General features: G+C 39.8%; 1 protein-coding gene across 1 annotated transcript in view; it reads right to left on the bottom strand.

Annotated features, from left to right (window-relative positions):
* srbd1 (S1 RNA binding domain 1) overlaps window positions 1-18,833 on the bottom strand; it is a 51,013-nt gene that overhangs the window by 10,204 nt on the left and 21,976 nt on the right. The window contains exons 15-16 of the mRNA XM_040037119.1: window positions 10,927-11,018; window positions 8,581-8,663 (exon numbers count right to left, since the gene is read on the bottom strand). Of these exons, the coding sequence (XP_039893053.1) occupies window positions 8,581-8,663; window positions 10,927-11,018 (175 nt within the window). The remainder of the gene's footprint in view (window positions 1-8,580; window positions 8,664-10,926; window positions 11,019-18,833) is intronic.

Here is an 18,833-nt window from a genome sequence, read left to right as displayed (position 1 = left end):
TGTCATGTGCATGAACATGACTGAGACTAGCATGGGCTGTCCTGTAACATGATCAAGCTTTTAACAAACACTGACTTGTAAACAGATAACAACAAGAGCAGCTAGCAAACACACCCTCTGTCAGCAATAACAGGATAGGAGGACAGATGAGGATAGAGGAGGGAGAGCGCGGGAGACAGAGAACACATGGGGCTCCTAAGTTTTTGCTTGGCCGTTGTGAACTACAATATGTAATTTCAGCACAGAACCTCCAATACTTATCACACATTTTTATGCTATATAGTTACAACAATATTTCTATCTTGTTATCTTAAGCTGCTTAACATGATGGTAGCGTGTTAACCTTTAACTTTAAATAAGTCTGAGACTGCTATATTTGCTATATTTACTAAGTTACTATAACTTCAGCAAAAGTTAGCACTTAGCCTACAACAGATGTAGCTTTGCTCAGCAGACAGAGGATGACTTACAGCTAAAAGACAAAGTAGTTCTGGAGAAAAACAGCATCTACAATCTGTTCTTTGTAAGTATAACCAGAGGCCTTTTGGAGACAATAATTTTAAAAAATTCCGAACAGGAACAAATAAAACTACGAATGATTTATGATTTCTGCTGAGTGGCTCTAGAAGCAGAAGCTCACAGGAGAAAGAGAAGACAAGGAGGAGGCAATCACCTGTCACACCAGAAAAGAATTTTCTCACGTGAGAAAGTTGGAGGTGCGTAAGGTAGTGTGAGTTTTAACCTGCAGGAAAAATCCACTGAATGTGTTCTTAGATTCTTGCTGAAACCTTATACAGGCGTGAGAAACACTAGAACACTTTAGGTACTGCTTGGTTAGGGATGGGAACACTAAAAATGTAGCTTAATAAGCATTTATAGTAACTTCCCAAAAGTAAACAATAATCATAATAATCACATTTACACTTGAAACATTGTGACACTGCTCAATAATAATAGATATTTGCATAACAAATAAGGGACTGCTACACAGAAAAGGATATGCAAATATGTCATAGGGAGAAAGTAACGAGAAAATACAGGTGAAGAAAAACAACTGTACTAAACAACTGTGATTTCAGAGCTGGAGTGAAAGAGTTCTGCTCTATTAAACATCCACAATCCAGTCCGTGTGTTTCCGCTTCAACACCCAGGCAGCAGAGGCCCGCATGGCTCTGCGTCACAGTTTACAGTGGCGCTAACAGCACCAGTGAAGCATGTCATGCTGTATCTTTTTATCTATCGATCCACGTGTCACACTTTGTGAGGTATGTTTTCTATCTGATTATGCAACAGACGAGTCAAATAAAATGGCACGATCACTATTTTTAAGCTGCAAATTCTAGCTTTAGAGGGATGCACTGACCTAGTGTTCTTCTATTTTCATTTTATATTCAACTCACCTCGAGGTACACACTAACTAAAGAACATTAGAAATCACATACGCAACTTAATGCAGATTTTCCATCTGAGTTATCTAGATCATTGCTAAATGTTCTTCATAGTATTTAGATTAGAGCTGTAAGGTGATGTGGAAGCATAGAGATGGTTTGCCAGACAAAGCTATATATGCTACTATCTCTTTGAAAATCACCTCCACTCCCTCATTCCTTCGTCCCAACTCCCAGCACCCAAACCTCAAATTCATACAGAACCAATGGAGTGGATCCCTATGTGCGAAAGTTATGTTTGGATTGGTCGGAAACCAGCCAAAGCCAGCCAACCAATACAAAGGAACAAAGTGCTTCTTTCTGCACCTCAAGTACTTAAACACTGTTGAGTTACCACATGTCAATCAGAGACAGTGAGAGAAGCACAGTGGTGAAAACTACAAAAGAGACAAAACAAAAAGGGTTTTTTAGAGAGGTACTTTACTGATAAAACCTAGAATACCTTGTCATTTCGACATTTATAAAATTGCAGTGAACCAGAAGGTGAGTAAACCAGAGAGGGAAAGGGGACTGACAGTAATGAATGAATGTCTTTGGACAGCAGGCTGATCGTTTATATGAAAGAAGAAGAGCCTGAGGGATGTAAATGACAGAAGGTTAACTGTGAGACTAGAAAAAGTTGCATTTCCTGCGAAAATGCAGTGTGAATGCTGTGTAGTGGAATCTGCTGAAAACAGCAGAAGAAGCAAAACTATCAGCTGAAGAGAGTTGTAGAAGCTGAAGTGCTTGCTGAAAATGGCTGTATTTGAAAGGGTACAGTGAAGAGTGTCAAGAAAGAGTGCATGCAAGCAGGGGAACATGTGCGGCAACCGCCACAGGCAGGATTTGAATCTTCGCCACCAGATCTCACGGCAGCTGATCATCCCACTGAGCCAAACCACTTTCGGTCTCAACCAGAAAGGCAAAATGTCCACTGTGCAGAAGAAGCTGAATTGTGCTGAAAAGAGGTGAAGAAGCTGAATGTTCAGCAAAAAGAGACAAAGAACCTGAAAATTGTGCTGAAAAGAGCAGAAGAGGCTGAAAATTCTGCTAAAAAGAGCAGAAGAAACTGAAATTTGTGCTCAAAAGAGGTGAAAAACCTAAAATTCTACTGAAAAGAGCAGAACAGATTGAAAATTCTGCTAAAAAGAGCAAAAGAGAATGAAAATTCTGCTGAAAAGTGGTGAAGAAGCTGAAATTTGTGTTGAAAAGAGTGAAAAAAAGTTGAACTGTTAACTGAAAAAAATGTTGCCATAAGCGGGATTCGAACCCGGCCCTCCTGCTCTGAGAACGGCTGCTCATCTCACTGAGCTAAAACATGGCTCAGCCCGGCAAGCAAAACCAGTGATCACACTCGTAATGTGGTCCCATTCAGCAAAATGGGCCAAAAAAATGGCATAAAAAGCTTAATATCTCAAAAAGTATAAAAGTTATGAGGACCAAAAGATATAGCAGGAATTAGCAGAAGGAGCGGAACAGAGCGAGTAGTTAACCAGCAAAGGTCTGAGCAACTAGAATAATAAGGTAGAAGAATAAAGAATAAAGAGAAACAGGAACACAATAATTAAGATGAAATGTCTGTTGGGTTCCAAGTGTTGTATTCAAACTGAGACACAAAGGCTTATACTCATGTATTAATTCTTGTAATGTGGGAAGCCACAAGTCAGTGAATGTTGTCACATCTACCAGAGGTTGATTAGTTAAAACTGTTTATTTAAATCAACCAGAGCAACAACTAAGGTATGCTGCCTCAGCAGCAGCCATGATTCCAAATTCTGCATCACCAAACTCAACCCCCACCCCTTCACAGATCTCCTCCCAGTTGTCAACAATCCACAATGTACTTGGCACCAAAGTGAAGTTGGGAAAACCAATTTTGAAGACAGACAGATAGACAATGGAGTGAAACTGCTGAGTGACATCAGTCAGTTTCACATAATAAGTGAACTATGTACAAATAAACAAGGCTATCTGAAGGTCATGATCTTGACTGACAGCACTTTTTAAAGGCCTCTGAGACCTGTATATGTATTCTACATATGGAGCCTTGGCTGAGTATGCTTGTGTTTGTGGATGCAGGGATTACTAATGTTTTAGGCCCCTAAATGTGGTCACAACAATTACTTTATGAAGGTCTAAGACAATATGCAGACTAATCAGTGACTCTTCTCTACAGGCATATTATCAAACTTGTCTTTCTTGAAGGGACAAAAAAGCAAGTCTTATTTTGAATTTTAAGGTTAGGTTACAGGTTAGGCAAGTAGTGCATACAGTTAAAGTAGTTAAGGCGTGGGAGTGTGCATGCACACACAAGAGTGATCATTATGGAAGCTCAGGAAGTTAAGTAATAGCTATCAGGTCTTTGTGAAAGGTGATAGAAAATCATAAAAACATGTCTTTGCCGTCATATCACTTGCAGGTGCTGATTAATGACTGGCATTTAACGACCTAACCAAGCACATACTCGTGTGCACAAACACATGCACGGTCACACATTACCCGAGGGAGTGCAAAACAGAACATGAGAAAACTAGAACAGAAAGCGCTTCAAGAGAGGCACAGGAAGTCTCATCTATTTAGGTTTTCACTTGGAAAATATCATGTTTGAGAATTTGGACAAAATACTCTATTCAAATGTTCCATTAACAAAAAGATTAGAGGCAATGTTTGCATTTTGTTTAATATAGATAAAAAATTAAGGACACGGTTGATTTAAATCATCATTTTAAGAACCAAAAAATGCACCTTTCCTCCTCTCTTTCAAATAGTTTATTTCTTATTTGACAATTCTGCTGTTTGCTCTTGTTAACTATGAGATTTGTGTGCTTTTTTCCCTTGAATATCCTACTATAGAAAACTAATTTTGATATAAAAAGGTAGCAATTAGAAAGCACTTACCAAGACATTTAAACAAGGGAAAGTAAATTGTACAACCTTAAAATAAGTACCTGGCAGCCAGATATGTATTATTTATTGCAGAATAAGAAGATATTTGGCACAAGCCTCTGTAAATCCATTATACAAACAAAGATGCAAGGTTTATTCATTTAACACCCTGCTTAAATGCACAAACACTCAAAAACATGCTTGAACAAATCTAAAGGAAATCATTAAAATAGTATCTACTAATGTTTTTGGCACCTTCTGCCAAGTCTTAAAGAGCTTGCTTTTTTTTTCCCACGCTCCAAAGCGACTAGGCAGGAACTATCAATCACTGTCAAGCCTTTATTTCGTTCTCTTCTTCTTTCCCTGTGCTCTGCCTGCTCCTGTCTGCCCCATAGGCACTACCATTCAAAGGTGAAAAACATGTCAAAGGAGTCAGACACTTTCTTTCTACGCACACACATATCACTATGGGAAAACAGGCTTTGGTGTGAGAGTGACATCACTAGCACAGCATGCAGGCTAAAACCTCATATTCAGTCAAGCAAATCTGAAAGTCAGTGCAAATGTTCCTAAAAGAACACAAACTTTAGATTCCTTCAGCTACATAAGATGGTATTCTCTGCCATTTACAGTCTATACTCAGTACATGTTATATGGCAGTGGCATATCATACCACCTGCTCAACCACCTCAGCCGAAGCCACTCAAAAATGTCTGAGAGCACGAGCTGTCTGTTACCCTTCAATGACGATTTTGGACCTAAAAAGGGAGCACTGAGTACAACCAGGCTATGAAGACAGTACTTATACTTGTGGTGTGTGACCCAGAGTTAAACAAATTGCTCATCCAAGCATTGCTGGAGCACTTGCTAGCTGCACTCCATAATCTGGCAGAATCAGCAAACGTTGGATGGTAATCCAAGCCATCTGCCACTCACCCCCAACTGGTCGCGGCAGATGCCTGCCCCTCCGTGAGCCTGGTTCTGCTGGAGGTTTCTTCCTGTTAAAAGGAAGTTCTTCTTTCCCACTGTCACCAAAGTGCTTGCTCACGAAGGGGTCAAGGGGTTTTCAGTTTCAGTTTTAATATGTGACAATATTGTGCAGGCTCACGAAGAGGTACAGGATTAAGTTACTTTACTTATTGCTGTACAAAAGTATTAAACAGTTACGTTACTGTTAAAATTTCCAGGGAAAACACTTCCTAGGTTACTTTTGTGCTTACATTTGACTTGTGCTGTGTCACTGTATACAATGCTGTGTCACTAGTATTGCACTATAATGCTGCTGGCGGCACCTTGTGGCAACAGATTCACACTTTCGATGGCATCAATGACAGTGGCTCAATAGAAAAGACGTACAGAAAATGCCCTTGAGTTTGTTCACACTTATAAATGCTGCCTAGAAGCTGCGATCAGTATTTTTTTTCTACATCCTTATAAATATCATTATCTCAGATTTCCTTGAAATATTGCACTATAATTTTGAGGTTGTATTACCCACTCCTAACACGTTGTAGTATTTGAAAGAAAACATGAAATTAAAGGAAGGCAGATGAAGGGCATTAGTTCAGGTGTGTGAAGAGTTTTACAAAAAGTTAAAATTGGAAGAGAAAAACAATCAACAAAGGTGAGGGGAAGAATGACAGTTTCTTTAATATCCGGCTGGCGGGTAATGTTTTCTTACACAGCAGTGTGCGTCTGTGTGTGTGTATTTTCCAGTAGTTCATTTCACATCCCTGGGGATTTCCCAGCTGTCAACAGACCATAGCTACATAAAAAGGTGACTGACAGATGGAGGTCTGGTTCAAAGGAAAGTTAGTGTCTAATTATTAAAGAACAGAAGACTCCAGCAATGTTTACACACTTAGTTTTCTGTACTGTGCCGATGTGTAAGTAGTCTTTTAAATGTCAGTGTCCTGTTAAAGCTAATGACACTGGCTCCTCATTCTGACATGTTTCTGGCTTTTCAGCATTCAAAAAAAAAAAAAAGGAAAACTGTCAGCCAGCGGATCCACAGTGAAAACAGCGTTCCCACCCCAATACTTGCGTCCAATCTGATTTTAATGGGCCTCACTTCTTTAGCCCTCAGCTCATTTCCGCCTGTCCCTCAGAGCTGTCACTCACTGGGTCAGCAGGGAGAGAGAAAGAGAGCGCATGCTGTGCCAGCTGTCTAGAGTTACATCTACCCTTATGCTTTTTGGGTCTAATGGCAATAAACTTTCCGAAAGCTCAAAAGGCCATATAAAAGAACTTGCTAGAAAACAAACGCATGCATGACTGCCCTATTCTCACACATATACATTCACGTATACACCAGTGCAAATGTATGCACACACATTACACATTGACTCTGAAAAAGGATGGGGAAGAAAGTGTGTATGCTTTGCGTGAGCTCATACACAGGTCAAGATGATGTCCCATCTCATATCTGTCAGCACCCAGAGTTTATTTACTCGGTAAGATTAGCATTTGTTGACCTAGTCACATGATCTGAGAGCGGGAGGTGCAGAACCCTGAGCACCCTAGAGAGTCAAGATCAGGACGTGATGAGAGACACGGGCCTGTGACCTAACACACACAGCCATGCACACAATCATTTGAACAATATGACCTCCTCCTTTTACTTTCAAATGTTAAATTTTTCCCATCATTCCTTTACTTTGACTTTTGTCACCCTCTGCTGTTCTTTTTAACCCCCCTCCCTTCCTTCTCTTCTTCCACTGGTGAATTCTTTTTCTTAACACTAAAATATTAGCCAAAGCAACACGTGAAAATGCTTCTTACGCTCCTTGAATGACAGCTCTTGAAATAACCTTGATAAAAGATATCAGTGTATTACTTAGTTACAATTTACCCTGTACAATACTGACTTAGTGAGCAGAAACCTCCTCTCAGCAGATAAACAGCACCTCATCTGTTAGTTGATGAATGAAAAACCAACTGATAACAACTTCAGTCTCCTTTTTACTAAGCCAAAAGCAAAAATTCTTTTTCATCAATGACAAAAATATCTGCTTTTTTAGCAATTAAAATTAAATTAAATGAAAAGTTAATCAAAATAAACTCAGTCCTACGGTGCATCAATTCTTCTCTCTCATCATTTCCCAGTGATTAAATGGGCTTCACATTTCTATTACAAAGAGGAATTCCACCAATTTAACACTAGACCTGAAAACTCACTCAGCCTTACAGTACATCAGCTCTTCTCTCTCATCACTGCCCAATAATTAAATGGTCCTCACATCTTTATCAGGAACAGGAATTCTACCAATTTAACAATATAACTGAAAAACAACTGCTGCAAAAAAGCACTAGATGTTCTGCAGTTTACACCCTCTCTTCTACCTGCTTTAACTATATCCAATAAAGCCTTAAAAAGAACTTTATTATTACTTTTTTTTGTAGTACATAGCATCTAATACTGGATCCATCATATACAGCTGACAGTCGTTTATTGTGACCTTATTGTATTTGCCTGTGTCATCCTCATTCTTTTCCGTTTTCTACTTATTTCCATCTCCTCATAGCCTTTTCTTCCAAGACCACATGGAGAACAATACTGCATTCATAGCTGATGCTAACAGTAAGCTCACTGACATAATGCTCAGATTGCCTTTCTCGCACAATTACATACCCACTCGCAATGCAGAAAACCAACACTGATCCAACTCCTGCTTCATACACATGCACGCACACACACACACACACACACACACACACACACACACACACACACACACACACACAGACACTGGAAAGAGTATAAGAGTTGGCAGTGCACACAAACGGACAGAGAACGGCAATTAAACAAGCAAAAACAAATGTCCAAACATACGTCATGCCTGATCTCCATTAATTGAATTAGTCATCCTTAGCATCATCTGTTGACACAGTTCTCAGCCAAGTTTATCTTCTTTGTCCCTGCTTGCCTGTTTTGCCTTTTTTCCTCATCCCTCTCATCGCTTTTTCTTTTTAGGACTCAGTTACGTTTCTGCTCTCTTGGTTTTGCCTAAAAGATAAATGTCGCACCTAAACTCTAGTAACAAGCAACTTGTGCTTTGGAGGATGAAAGGATAGAAATGCAAATGCATGATTACATTATTGTTGGTATGAAATATTTGATCTGGACTCTCCTAAAAAGACCATCTTTGATAACTAAAGTAAATATGAAACATAAAAATAAAAATAAACATAAGTGCCTTATTGTACACCTGGAATACTTGTCTTCATTGACAAAAGCAGACAATCAAAAAGCTAAAAGCTAACTTACCTGATATGTTCCAATGCCTATGTGTTTGGGATCAATCTTCACAAGCTCAGCCAGCGGATCTTGGACACGTCTTCCAATCGACACTGCCATCACACACACACACACACACACACACACACACACACACACACACACACATATAAGATACCTCTACGTCTCATGGGAATCCGTGGTTTGTGTTTTTCATAAACTTGGTATTTGACTCACAGTTATTGAATATGCAAATCCATAGTAGTATGCGTAATTACTCGATATGCTAATTGTCTGCATATTACTGTGTTGGCCTGAGGGCAGGCCAAACCTAATTGTCATTCCTCCACCCCCACTAATAATAATTAAAGCTGGCATTCAGCTGGAGTTGCTGCACCTGTCATTTAGCTTGCTGATAGACGTTTGAGCCATGAACCTTTAAAAACACCAATTTATCCACTTCTGTGCCCTCTGGCAAAAACAGTCAAATGTAGCACACAAACAAATACACAATACTCCTCAACCAACGTTGGGTTTGTTTTATGACAGAGTCTTTAAGGCTTAGGTCACACGTCTTTTCTGATTTTCTAAATGACAAAGAGAAAAATTACAATAATCTTATTCACATACACGCGGCATTTCCCCACGAGCACACACCGAGCGGAGAAGAATAACACAACCAATCAATTGTGTACTTACATAACCATGGGCAAGACAAAGGGGATGCCAGCTCTGGGCGTTACCGTACACTGTTATGTCTTTTCCATTTATATAATTTTTAAAAAGAGAAAAAGCAATATTTACATAAATATTTTTAGTAGTTTGAGCTTTCCTGAAAAATAGAACTTAAAAAAACTGCTATACTCCCCAAACTTTGGCATCACAACACAATTATGACCAACGATTTGCTCATCCATTGATCAATTTCAGGGAACAGTTTGTCCCTTCATTTGTCCTTCCTTTCCTGCCCTATCCACCGTTTTGTGTATGTAGTATGCTGCATGGGATGCATCAGATTCTGATCTTTGAGGTGGAAAAGGCAGACAAAGGGAAGAATAGGATGTAAGAGAGGGAGTATGTCTGGAATCAATGGTCCTCCTCTCTCTCCTCTGGCTGCGGCAGGAGCCTGCTGCCTGAGATAATATTTAGACAGGGATGGAGTTTCAACCCTAGCCTTGCTCAGTACACCACCAAAACTCTCCTATACTCTTTCCATTTATCCCGTCTCTAATCCCCCCCCCCTCTCTGAAGGGAGGTTATTTGTAAATGGAGTCCAGCAGAACTCTCCAGCACTTATTGAAAGTTTATGAGCCAAATACAGTACTACAAAAATGAGAAGCAATGAAGAGCACAACAACTGACGAAGGCCCTGGCCAGACACATTACTCAGGAGAAAACGGAGACATCCAGCCTTCTGGTGAGACACTGATGATGTGGCTGCACAGTTTTTGTTGCAGAGCATGAACTGAGAAAGAAAATGAACTGCTCGCACTCCTCTCAAACATCATTACTCTCCATCAGATCATGAGCTGAAAAAACTTGATTACAACAGGCCAACTTTTAAAGAGATGCAGCATGTCTGCAATGAGTGACTGAAAACCAGTTAGTGACAGCAGTCTTCTGATCAGTGGGGAGACGGGAGGAGCAGAAATAAGTGGAACAAAAACAGTAATCCCTGGAAATGGGTAAAATATTACCTATTACCACTAGGTGTCCCTAATCTCACAATAATCAGTGTAATAAGTCAAAACACCCCCCTGCATACAGTGTTACACAGCCATTCATTTAGACTAAGGCAATAGCAAAGATACCCCCGAAAGGCAAAACAGACACACACTGTTATTCATGGTGTCGAGGCTTAGCATCCAAATATAAATTCAGTAGATTTCTTGAGGTTTTCGTTATGGGTATAAATATGGCTCTCTGCAAGTGCTCTGTGCTGCTGACCACAGGATACTAGTGAGGAATAATCCAGCCTTGGCTGATTTATGGTTTTTATAGAGGAAGTCTGCTGGAAACATTTATTCTCCAAAACTCAGTGTGATTCCTTTATATTCTGCTGTGTTTTCAATGACGTAGTATGTGCAGAGAGTTAGGAAGAATTGGCAAGGGAGGCAGAGAGGTAAAGCAAAGTTAGGGCGACAGAGGAGAACCAAAAAGCAATGCCAGAAATTCACTGACGTCTGAAAGCAATATGCAAAAAAAAAAAAAAAAAGGTGGAAAATAAAATTGAAGCTGAAACCAGTGGACATACAGCTGTTCCTGACTTACCAAATTTCCAATCTTATTCGTATTACTATCCACAAAAACAACACATTAAACCAGGAAAAATCTACTTGCTACTTGACAACAATCAAGCTTTGCAGCTTGGTGTACCTGCACTCCTAAGGTTAGGGTCCAGGTCTGGCATCTCTTGGACTGCCTCGGGACTCACACTGTAGATGGATGCTCCTGCCTCATTGGTTATACTAGGGAAGATATGGGAAAGAAAGAAAAGTAAGAGTTAGAAAAGTAAAGGATGGCTTTGGGAAGATACTGGCAGAGATGTACAAAGGAAAAAGGGAAAACATACAGGTTCGACAGCGGGGGGAAGGTGAAAAAGAGGTGAGAAAGATGGGTTTGCATAGGGAGAAAATTGTGAGTTAAGGAGAGGGAGGAGGAAACTAATTAAAATAGCTATTACTACTTGAGAGACATCATCATAATTAAACATGACTTACATCTTTAATAATGTACTTGAAAAGTCCTTAAAACAGTTACTTTATATGACTCTAGTTACCCCCTTTGTAGCCATGACAAGCCAAAATAGCATCATGACTAGTAGTCCTGCACCCTTAACAAGATCTCAGTTACAGTCTTTCAAATGCCTTTAAGTATTCTGACACTTGGCAGCAGGTGTAAAAAACAACTTGCACTCCAAATGCATGTATGAGTCACTGCCTCATGTACCTATGAATACTTAACATGTTCAGAAGAAGTTAGCGAGTCAGTCGGGTGATTGAGTCAATTTGCCCACTGTATGGTATGCACTTTAGGCAACTATAAATTCACAGCCATACATTTTTCTGCATATATGATTCAGAGTACGGTCACTTTTCCACACTGAACTCTCACAAAAGAAAGTGTGACTCAGTAGTAAGATACCGAACCTCTTTACAGCAAATCGTGTGGCACTTCTGCCATCTAGTGGTAGTTTTGGTGGACTGTTTGCCAGCCTCTATAGAGTATTACTATAGACAAGGGATGTCAAACTCACTTAACCTCGTGAGCCACACACAGCCTATTTTAATCTTAAGTGAGGCATAGAAATGCTACTTCTCTTTCTGTCAGTGTAAAGAAACATAACTAAACATTTAATCCCTGAGATGTCTCAACATAACAAAAAGGAGTGCAATTTCAACAGCACACTTCATTTTTCTACATGATAAATGTGTGAAATTACAGAAAAATAAATAATTTTACAGACTGTCCTTTATTTATAAATCGAAAAGGTTTTGTTCATTCACAACAAAATGTGAAATTTATATAACAGAAAGTGACAAACATATTAGTAATTTATTAGTTTATTAGTTTTATTAGTTTATCTATTACTTAAATACTTTGGTGCATTATAAGTGTCAGAGGGGTAGGTCTATATCACTAGGGAACAAAAGGAAAAGCTGTTAATGTAATCAAAATACAATTAAAAGTTCAAAATGCTGCATTCATTCACATTTTCCAAAGCCATGTCAGGACTGAGTCATGATGTCAGACATACCAAGTTTCAACTAAATCCTAAGTAATATAATTCTTCTTTCTGCCCAGTTATCTATAAATTTAAGTAAGCATTAAAAAAATCCATTTACATGTTGCTGCAGAAAGAAAATCGTTAGAATTATGCATAAAGTTAGAAAATAAAACCAACAGTCTGCCTTAATACTTCACATAATTAACCATTAAATAAACTTTTAAAGACTCAACTGAAGTCAAGGTCTTTGACAATTCCAGTATTGTTATATTTCATATATATCTTATAATTAAATTACTGGCAATATAAGGTTAACATGCTACGAATTATACAATTTCCCTGTTAATGCATTCAGTCTAAAGTAGGCTGCTTATCATCCATCACCACACTTGCAAGATGGTGGTACAACAAAGCCACTGACACCCGTGTTAATGTTGGTGACACACAAATGAAACTGCCAAATTGTTTAGTCCTCCTATTCTCTTGAGGGAGACTTGGAAAAAGAAAGAAGGGGGAGTTCCCTCAGGGCTAACCAATATGACAAGAGGGTCGTCCCCTCCCCTATGTCCAAAACTAAGGTCTTCCATAGTGCGCTCACACACACAAACACACACGCGTGCACATATACTATCCCAGAGGCCTGGACCTTGCTACAACAACCTTGCCAATTATAAGTATCTCATTAATGAGGAGTGGCAGAGGCCGTCTGATGAGAATCGCATTTAAATTAACTTGTCTGTTCACCCTCCCTTTTTCTTTCTCCTTCCCAATATCTTTATTCAGCCCTTTCTCCATTACACTGTTCTTTTTGTTAACCTCCCATCCATCGCGCTGACAGCTGACATATCGCCATGGTGACACTACTAACGAGCAATGGCACATGACCTTCAAGGAGGTCAAAACAAAGCTGGTCATTAACCTGACACACATGGGCTCGCGCAGAAACATGCAGGCTTGCAGAGACACAAATTTACATGGTAGGTAATGCAGATTAAGACCGAAGATTTCGCTTATATAAACAAAATCATTCACTATACCTAAATCTCAATTTTCCAACAGCAAATGCAAAGGGCCAAATAATTATATATGTATTTATATACATATGAATGTGTATTTCCCAACCCTGATCTCTCTCTCTGCCCCCAAAACAGAGTGGGCAGGTCAATGAGGTGTAGCACCTACACAGTTTGTTTTTCAAGAAAAATTACAACAAGAGAGAGAGAGAGATGCTGTAGACAGAGTGAAAAAAAATGATGGTACAATGAAGCATACACAGGACATATGAAAGTTGAGAATAGGGTGAGAGAAGAAAGCAAGGCCACCAGCCCCTATCACGTCTGACTTAATTAAGGCTGCTGCTGGGGCATCTGGGTAACCACTGTCATAGATACAGCTCTGAGCCCTCATCGCCATAGCATCTATGACTGCAGCCATAGTGAGGGGATCGCCCTGGCAGCCAGCAGAAGGTCATCTGTGGTTGGATGGTGGATGAATGGACAGATAACACACACACACTCTCTCTCTCTCTCTTTTGTATACAAAGTCAGTGGTTGCCTCTTGGTGTGAAGCAATGATTTCTGCCCCTGTAGGGATATCTTTCACTCGCATGTTCATTTGCTCTCTTAATTGTACACAAACATAAATATAGACTTGCCTTTAGCCATGCCCTTTCCTGGGGGAAAGTCACAAACTCAATGGTCCACACACACACACACACACACACACACACACACACACACACACACACACACACACACACACACACACACACACACAATGACTGGCATCCTGCTACTCCTCAAGAAAACAGAACTGCTATTAGCCACAAAGCCCCAACTCAACAACTTGAAGAAAGGGATGCTGTAACTGAATATCTGTCTATTTAGATGTTTGTTGTTTAGGCCCTATGGTTTTATATTTCACTAGTCTGATATTTCTCTTTTTAATTTGGAAATACCCTTACACTTGAGATGCTTCAGTTCACATAATTGTTGCCAATTTTGGAACGTTTTATACCAATTATATGCTTTTTGTCATAAAAGGAATCAATAACAAAAATCAGTAGACAGGAGTGCTTTGCCTCTCACACTTTAAAGGAGCTGTAGCACCAACAGTGCGCGCACAGTCAATTACCAGCAGGTGCAGTCACTTAAGAGAGTAAATCAAGTAAAACATGCCTAGTAAAGAATATATACAATATATATGTGTAAAATACATAATATGACCAAATGCTGATGAATAAATCCCCCAAAACTGATTCTGTTTATCTGGATGTAGCCTTTTCAGTGGGAGAAATGATGAATTTAAAAAAGCATTCTGTGTGCTGCAAAGATTAATAACTTTGAAATCACTGATTTTGTAATTCAGCTGGACAACTAACCTAAATCTACATCCAAAGCAGAGATATTTTTTAGAATGAAGATGAGGGATATAACTGCCAAAAGTCAGTCACTTGAATTCAGCAAGACTTGCTGAATGCATGCATTTCACTTGCTTAAAAGTGATCCCATATAGAAGGCGAGTGTAGGTGGCTCCAATCTGCTGCTTAATATGCAAAAGAAAGCAGCAAAGGGTACTGATCTCCAATACCTTTCTTTCTGTGTTAATGATACCCAGTCAAGCTGAAGTAGAAACCTTCTCATTTACTGCTTTACTTAAATATGGTAAGGAAAAGAGAACGCAAACTTTGTTGCCCAAATATGTCTAACCTGGACCATGTTTTCTATTCCAGCAACTGTGTTCGTGTTCAAGATACTTGGATTGGCCTCATTTTATTGCCTCAGAATGAGCTGTAACATCAGATGTTGTCACCCAAAAATATATTTGCACGCGCACACACACACACACAAAAACACACACAGTAAGTTTCTCTGTCCCAGCTGCTCAAACAGCTTCGTTCCATTGTTCAGTCAGCTGCAAAGCTTGACCTGAGGGAGACAAATTGAGGGATGCGCCATATCGCGCTGTGTCTCTCTCTCTCTCTCTTTCTCACACGCACACACACACACACACACACACACACACACACACACACACACACACACACACACACACACACGTCGGTTCTGAAGACAATGACATTTTTCACAGAGAAAAGCGTCCAAATGGCAGGTGTCAGAGGCCGTCAGTCTCTTTCGAGGCGCTAGAAGGCAGGCAGCCGAACGCACACACACATAAACTCCAACTGCCAGTGTGAGGCATGTCTGAAAAGAGCAAAGCCTCACAGACACTCACGTCAATCTGGTAGCAGGAAAGGCCTGCACTTGTGTCATACACAAAAGCATACACAACCACATGCAAACACGCAATACACACATGGCATGTCACACACATTCATCACACATTTTTGTCACACAAGACTATTGTAGGGAACAGTGTAGCCCTAGGGTGAAACGTGGGGAAGAAGGGACCGAGGCTGGCCACCAGTGAGCACGGTGGGAGGAGCGACAGGCCTGTGGCTCCTCAGAATGAAAGTGGCAGATATTTACTGTTCACCACCTGCAAATGCCAAGTCCTCAACCCAACCCAAACCATCTGTGACTATGTTAAGCTAAAAAAGTCCAAATAAACCTTCTTCAAAAAACAATACTGCTTGAATTATTTGGTTTTTTTACAAGCCATTTACTTCAGTAATGGAAAGAGCAAAATATCTCCAAGAGCTCCGTGAGGATGAAAAGAAAGAGAGCAACAGAAAGCTTCCTGCTTTGTGCCAAAAAGAAAGGGCAAACGAGATCAAATGAAAAAGCTGTGAAGAGCACAGAAGGTGGGCACAGATGTCACAGTGCTTTTCATGCCCTTTAGACTTTCACACTTTGACGGGTAAAAGGTTTCAAGGAAAAAGTAGAAAGTAGCTATCCCACAATTATTAACACATAAGTCATGCCATCATAATTCATATCAAATTCAATTAATTCTTCTTTCAGATCTCAATCTTTTTTGTTTCATTAAAAAAAAAAAGCATGGTAACACTGTGACTGATTAGAAGAAATGTCTACTATCTGCAATACATGAATGCATTTCTACTTTATACATAGTAACAGACAATACACATTCATTTTGCAACTAACTAAACTATTTATTTAACCCATACTTTTAAGGTTAAACAAATAATAAATATACAGAAAATGTATTTAAGTTGAAACTCTCAAGGTGAGGAGGTTCCTTAAATAATCATGATAAATGCAAATGATAATGTTTTTCTTCTGACTTGTAGGTTTTCCACTAACACACAACTTGGGTTTTGTTCAAAAACATTTAGCTAAAACAACCACATCTCAACCCCACGAGCCACAATCTGTCCACAAAGTATTAAAAGAGAATTTGTTACGTTATATTTTCTCCTGTCTGAAATGTTTACTCAATACTTGCACCATTTTCTGCATCAGACTCAATTCATTATGAATTTTAAGGCAAAGACATAACCTCTTTGTTTACCCGTGGGTTTATTTTCCTCTTCTAATATGAAGATGCACCCCAAAGCCAAGCTGAGGCCTTTCCATGCCTCTAAATCCATCTGTCCCTCTGCACCACCTCCTACCCAACCTTCAATGGGGCCTGAGTGCCTGGATGTCACTCAGTCATCGCTTGTCCTGCCACTGTATGTTCATCACTCTCTCAGCTTGGCCCTGGGAGCATGCCTGGACACAGGACATGACAGGGGATACACATACCCGCACCCACATACAGTCATAAATACAGTCTCCACCACTCTCCTCCAGGTTCATCAGTAGCAAGTAATAATGATCTCATCCCAACAGGAGCGAGCCAGAGGGCAAGACAGTCAAGGACTTATTGTAAGCGTGCCTGTGTGCCAGGGCAAACAGAGGCTGTTATTAGACACTGCTATTTGACTTTTTCTTCTGCTGCTTGTGTCGATCTCATCTACAGAATGAACCATTTAAGGAAAAATAATGACTAGCACGTGAAAGAGAAACGTCATAATACTTTTATCAACTAAAAGTACAACTTTGACAAAACCCACAGCTCAACGACAAGTCAGAAATGGCAAAAAAAGAGATTCAATTATAATAAACTGTAGCCAAAGTAGTTTTATTACGACAGAGCAACACAAAAAACGATTTCATTTTAACACACTGCAATTTATCAGGTCATTTATTCAACGCAACAGGACCGGTGGTTGGAGTTGTGACATGTAGGCCCGCAGGATCTGATTGTGTGTTTATGAAAAAGGATAAGAGGGTCAGTCATCCCATTGCCTTGAGGAGCGACAGAGAAAGTGGTCAAGAAATTGGATGTTGTTTCTGTTTGCCTTTAGCGGTGGTCAGAGTGCGTGTGTATCATCACAGTTGCCCAAAGATCTCCCTAACCTTACCCCACATATTCTTGCCCTCTGATATAATAACATCAACCTATTACAGCCAAACACTGTCAACTTGTCAGCCTTAATGCTCAAAGCTCAAAACATGCAAAACAGTGAAATGCAACGGTAAATGTATCGCAGTTCAGTCGTAACACTGTGAAAACAGGAAGTGTTTAAAACTGACCTGCTGATCAAATTTAAGCACAATATTTCTGCACTGAACCCTCTCAGCTTTTTGTCATTTGTAAACCTCAGTCCAATTCACTGTGCGTGCGTGCATTCGTGCGTGCGTGCATGTCTTTCCTACCAATAAGATTCCCCCACAAAAATCTGGAAACCACCTGACGAAAGTGACAGAGACCACATATCATATCACCAAGCACAACGCTACATCACACCAACACACAAACATTTCCATTCGAGCATCTGTCTGGCCCGTGTTGTGCACCTTTGTGAGCTTTGACAAAGCCTGCATGCTCTATCAGTGTTAAAGCACAATGACAGCTGAGGTCAAGCTGCTCTAGCCAGGCAAGTAGGAGAAAGAAAGACACACGCACACATACTGAGCAGTGAGCTAGCAAAGAGCAGGTGTTAATGACAATGCCCCGGCAATCAGAGCAGATGCACTCTGGCACATACTACACACCTAAACTCACATCTATACAGACCTTTAGGTCACCTAAAACCTAGAAAATAGTTTACTCAAGTCAGAAATTTGGAGCTTCCTTCTAATGTGTCCCAGAATGATGTCCAGCAGGAGGTCTTAACATTATCCAGGCACAGCTGTATGGCAAGTAACCTAATGTGCATTCAGTGAGGGTCATCATCGCCACAGACAAACCTTGTCAGCTTAATATTACCTCATGCTGTATAATTTCCTGCAGATTACTGGTCATCCATAGAGGCATAGTTCAAGCTTAATCATGCAAGGTTACTGTGTGGTGAATCTTATAGGACTATGAAGAACCAGATTGTGTGATATAATTCTTACATGGCAAAGACAAGAAAAGAAAAATACAGGAAGCAACACTGAAGTCCTTAAAAGCTGTCATACTTAATCCTCCACTGCTAACATCTAAAAATATATTTTTTCTTATGATAATCCTGTTTCAATAACCTTGAGTTGTATGCTAGTATATACTCCTTAAACGTCTTTGTACTATGTCAAAACTCACAATCTTCTCTTGAATATAAAAGGTTTTATATAATTTGAATAAAATATTAATTAACATAACA

The sequence above is a fragment of the Simochromis diagramma genome, unplaced genomic scaffold (genome assembly GCF_900408965.1).
Source record: "Simochromis diagramma unplaced genomic scaffold, fSimDia1.1 OVJJ01000330.1, whole genome shotgun sequence".
In the NCBI taxonomy this organism is placed as follows: domain Eukaryota; kingdom Metazoa; phylum Chordata; class Actinopteri; order Cichliformes; family Cichlidae; genus Simochromis; species Simochromis diagramma.
Note: the sequence above shows the minus strand (reverse complement) of the source record. Positions and strands in the feature narration are given on the sequence as shown.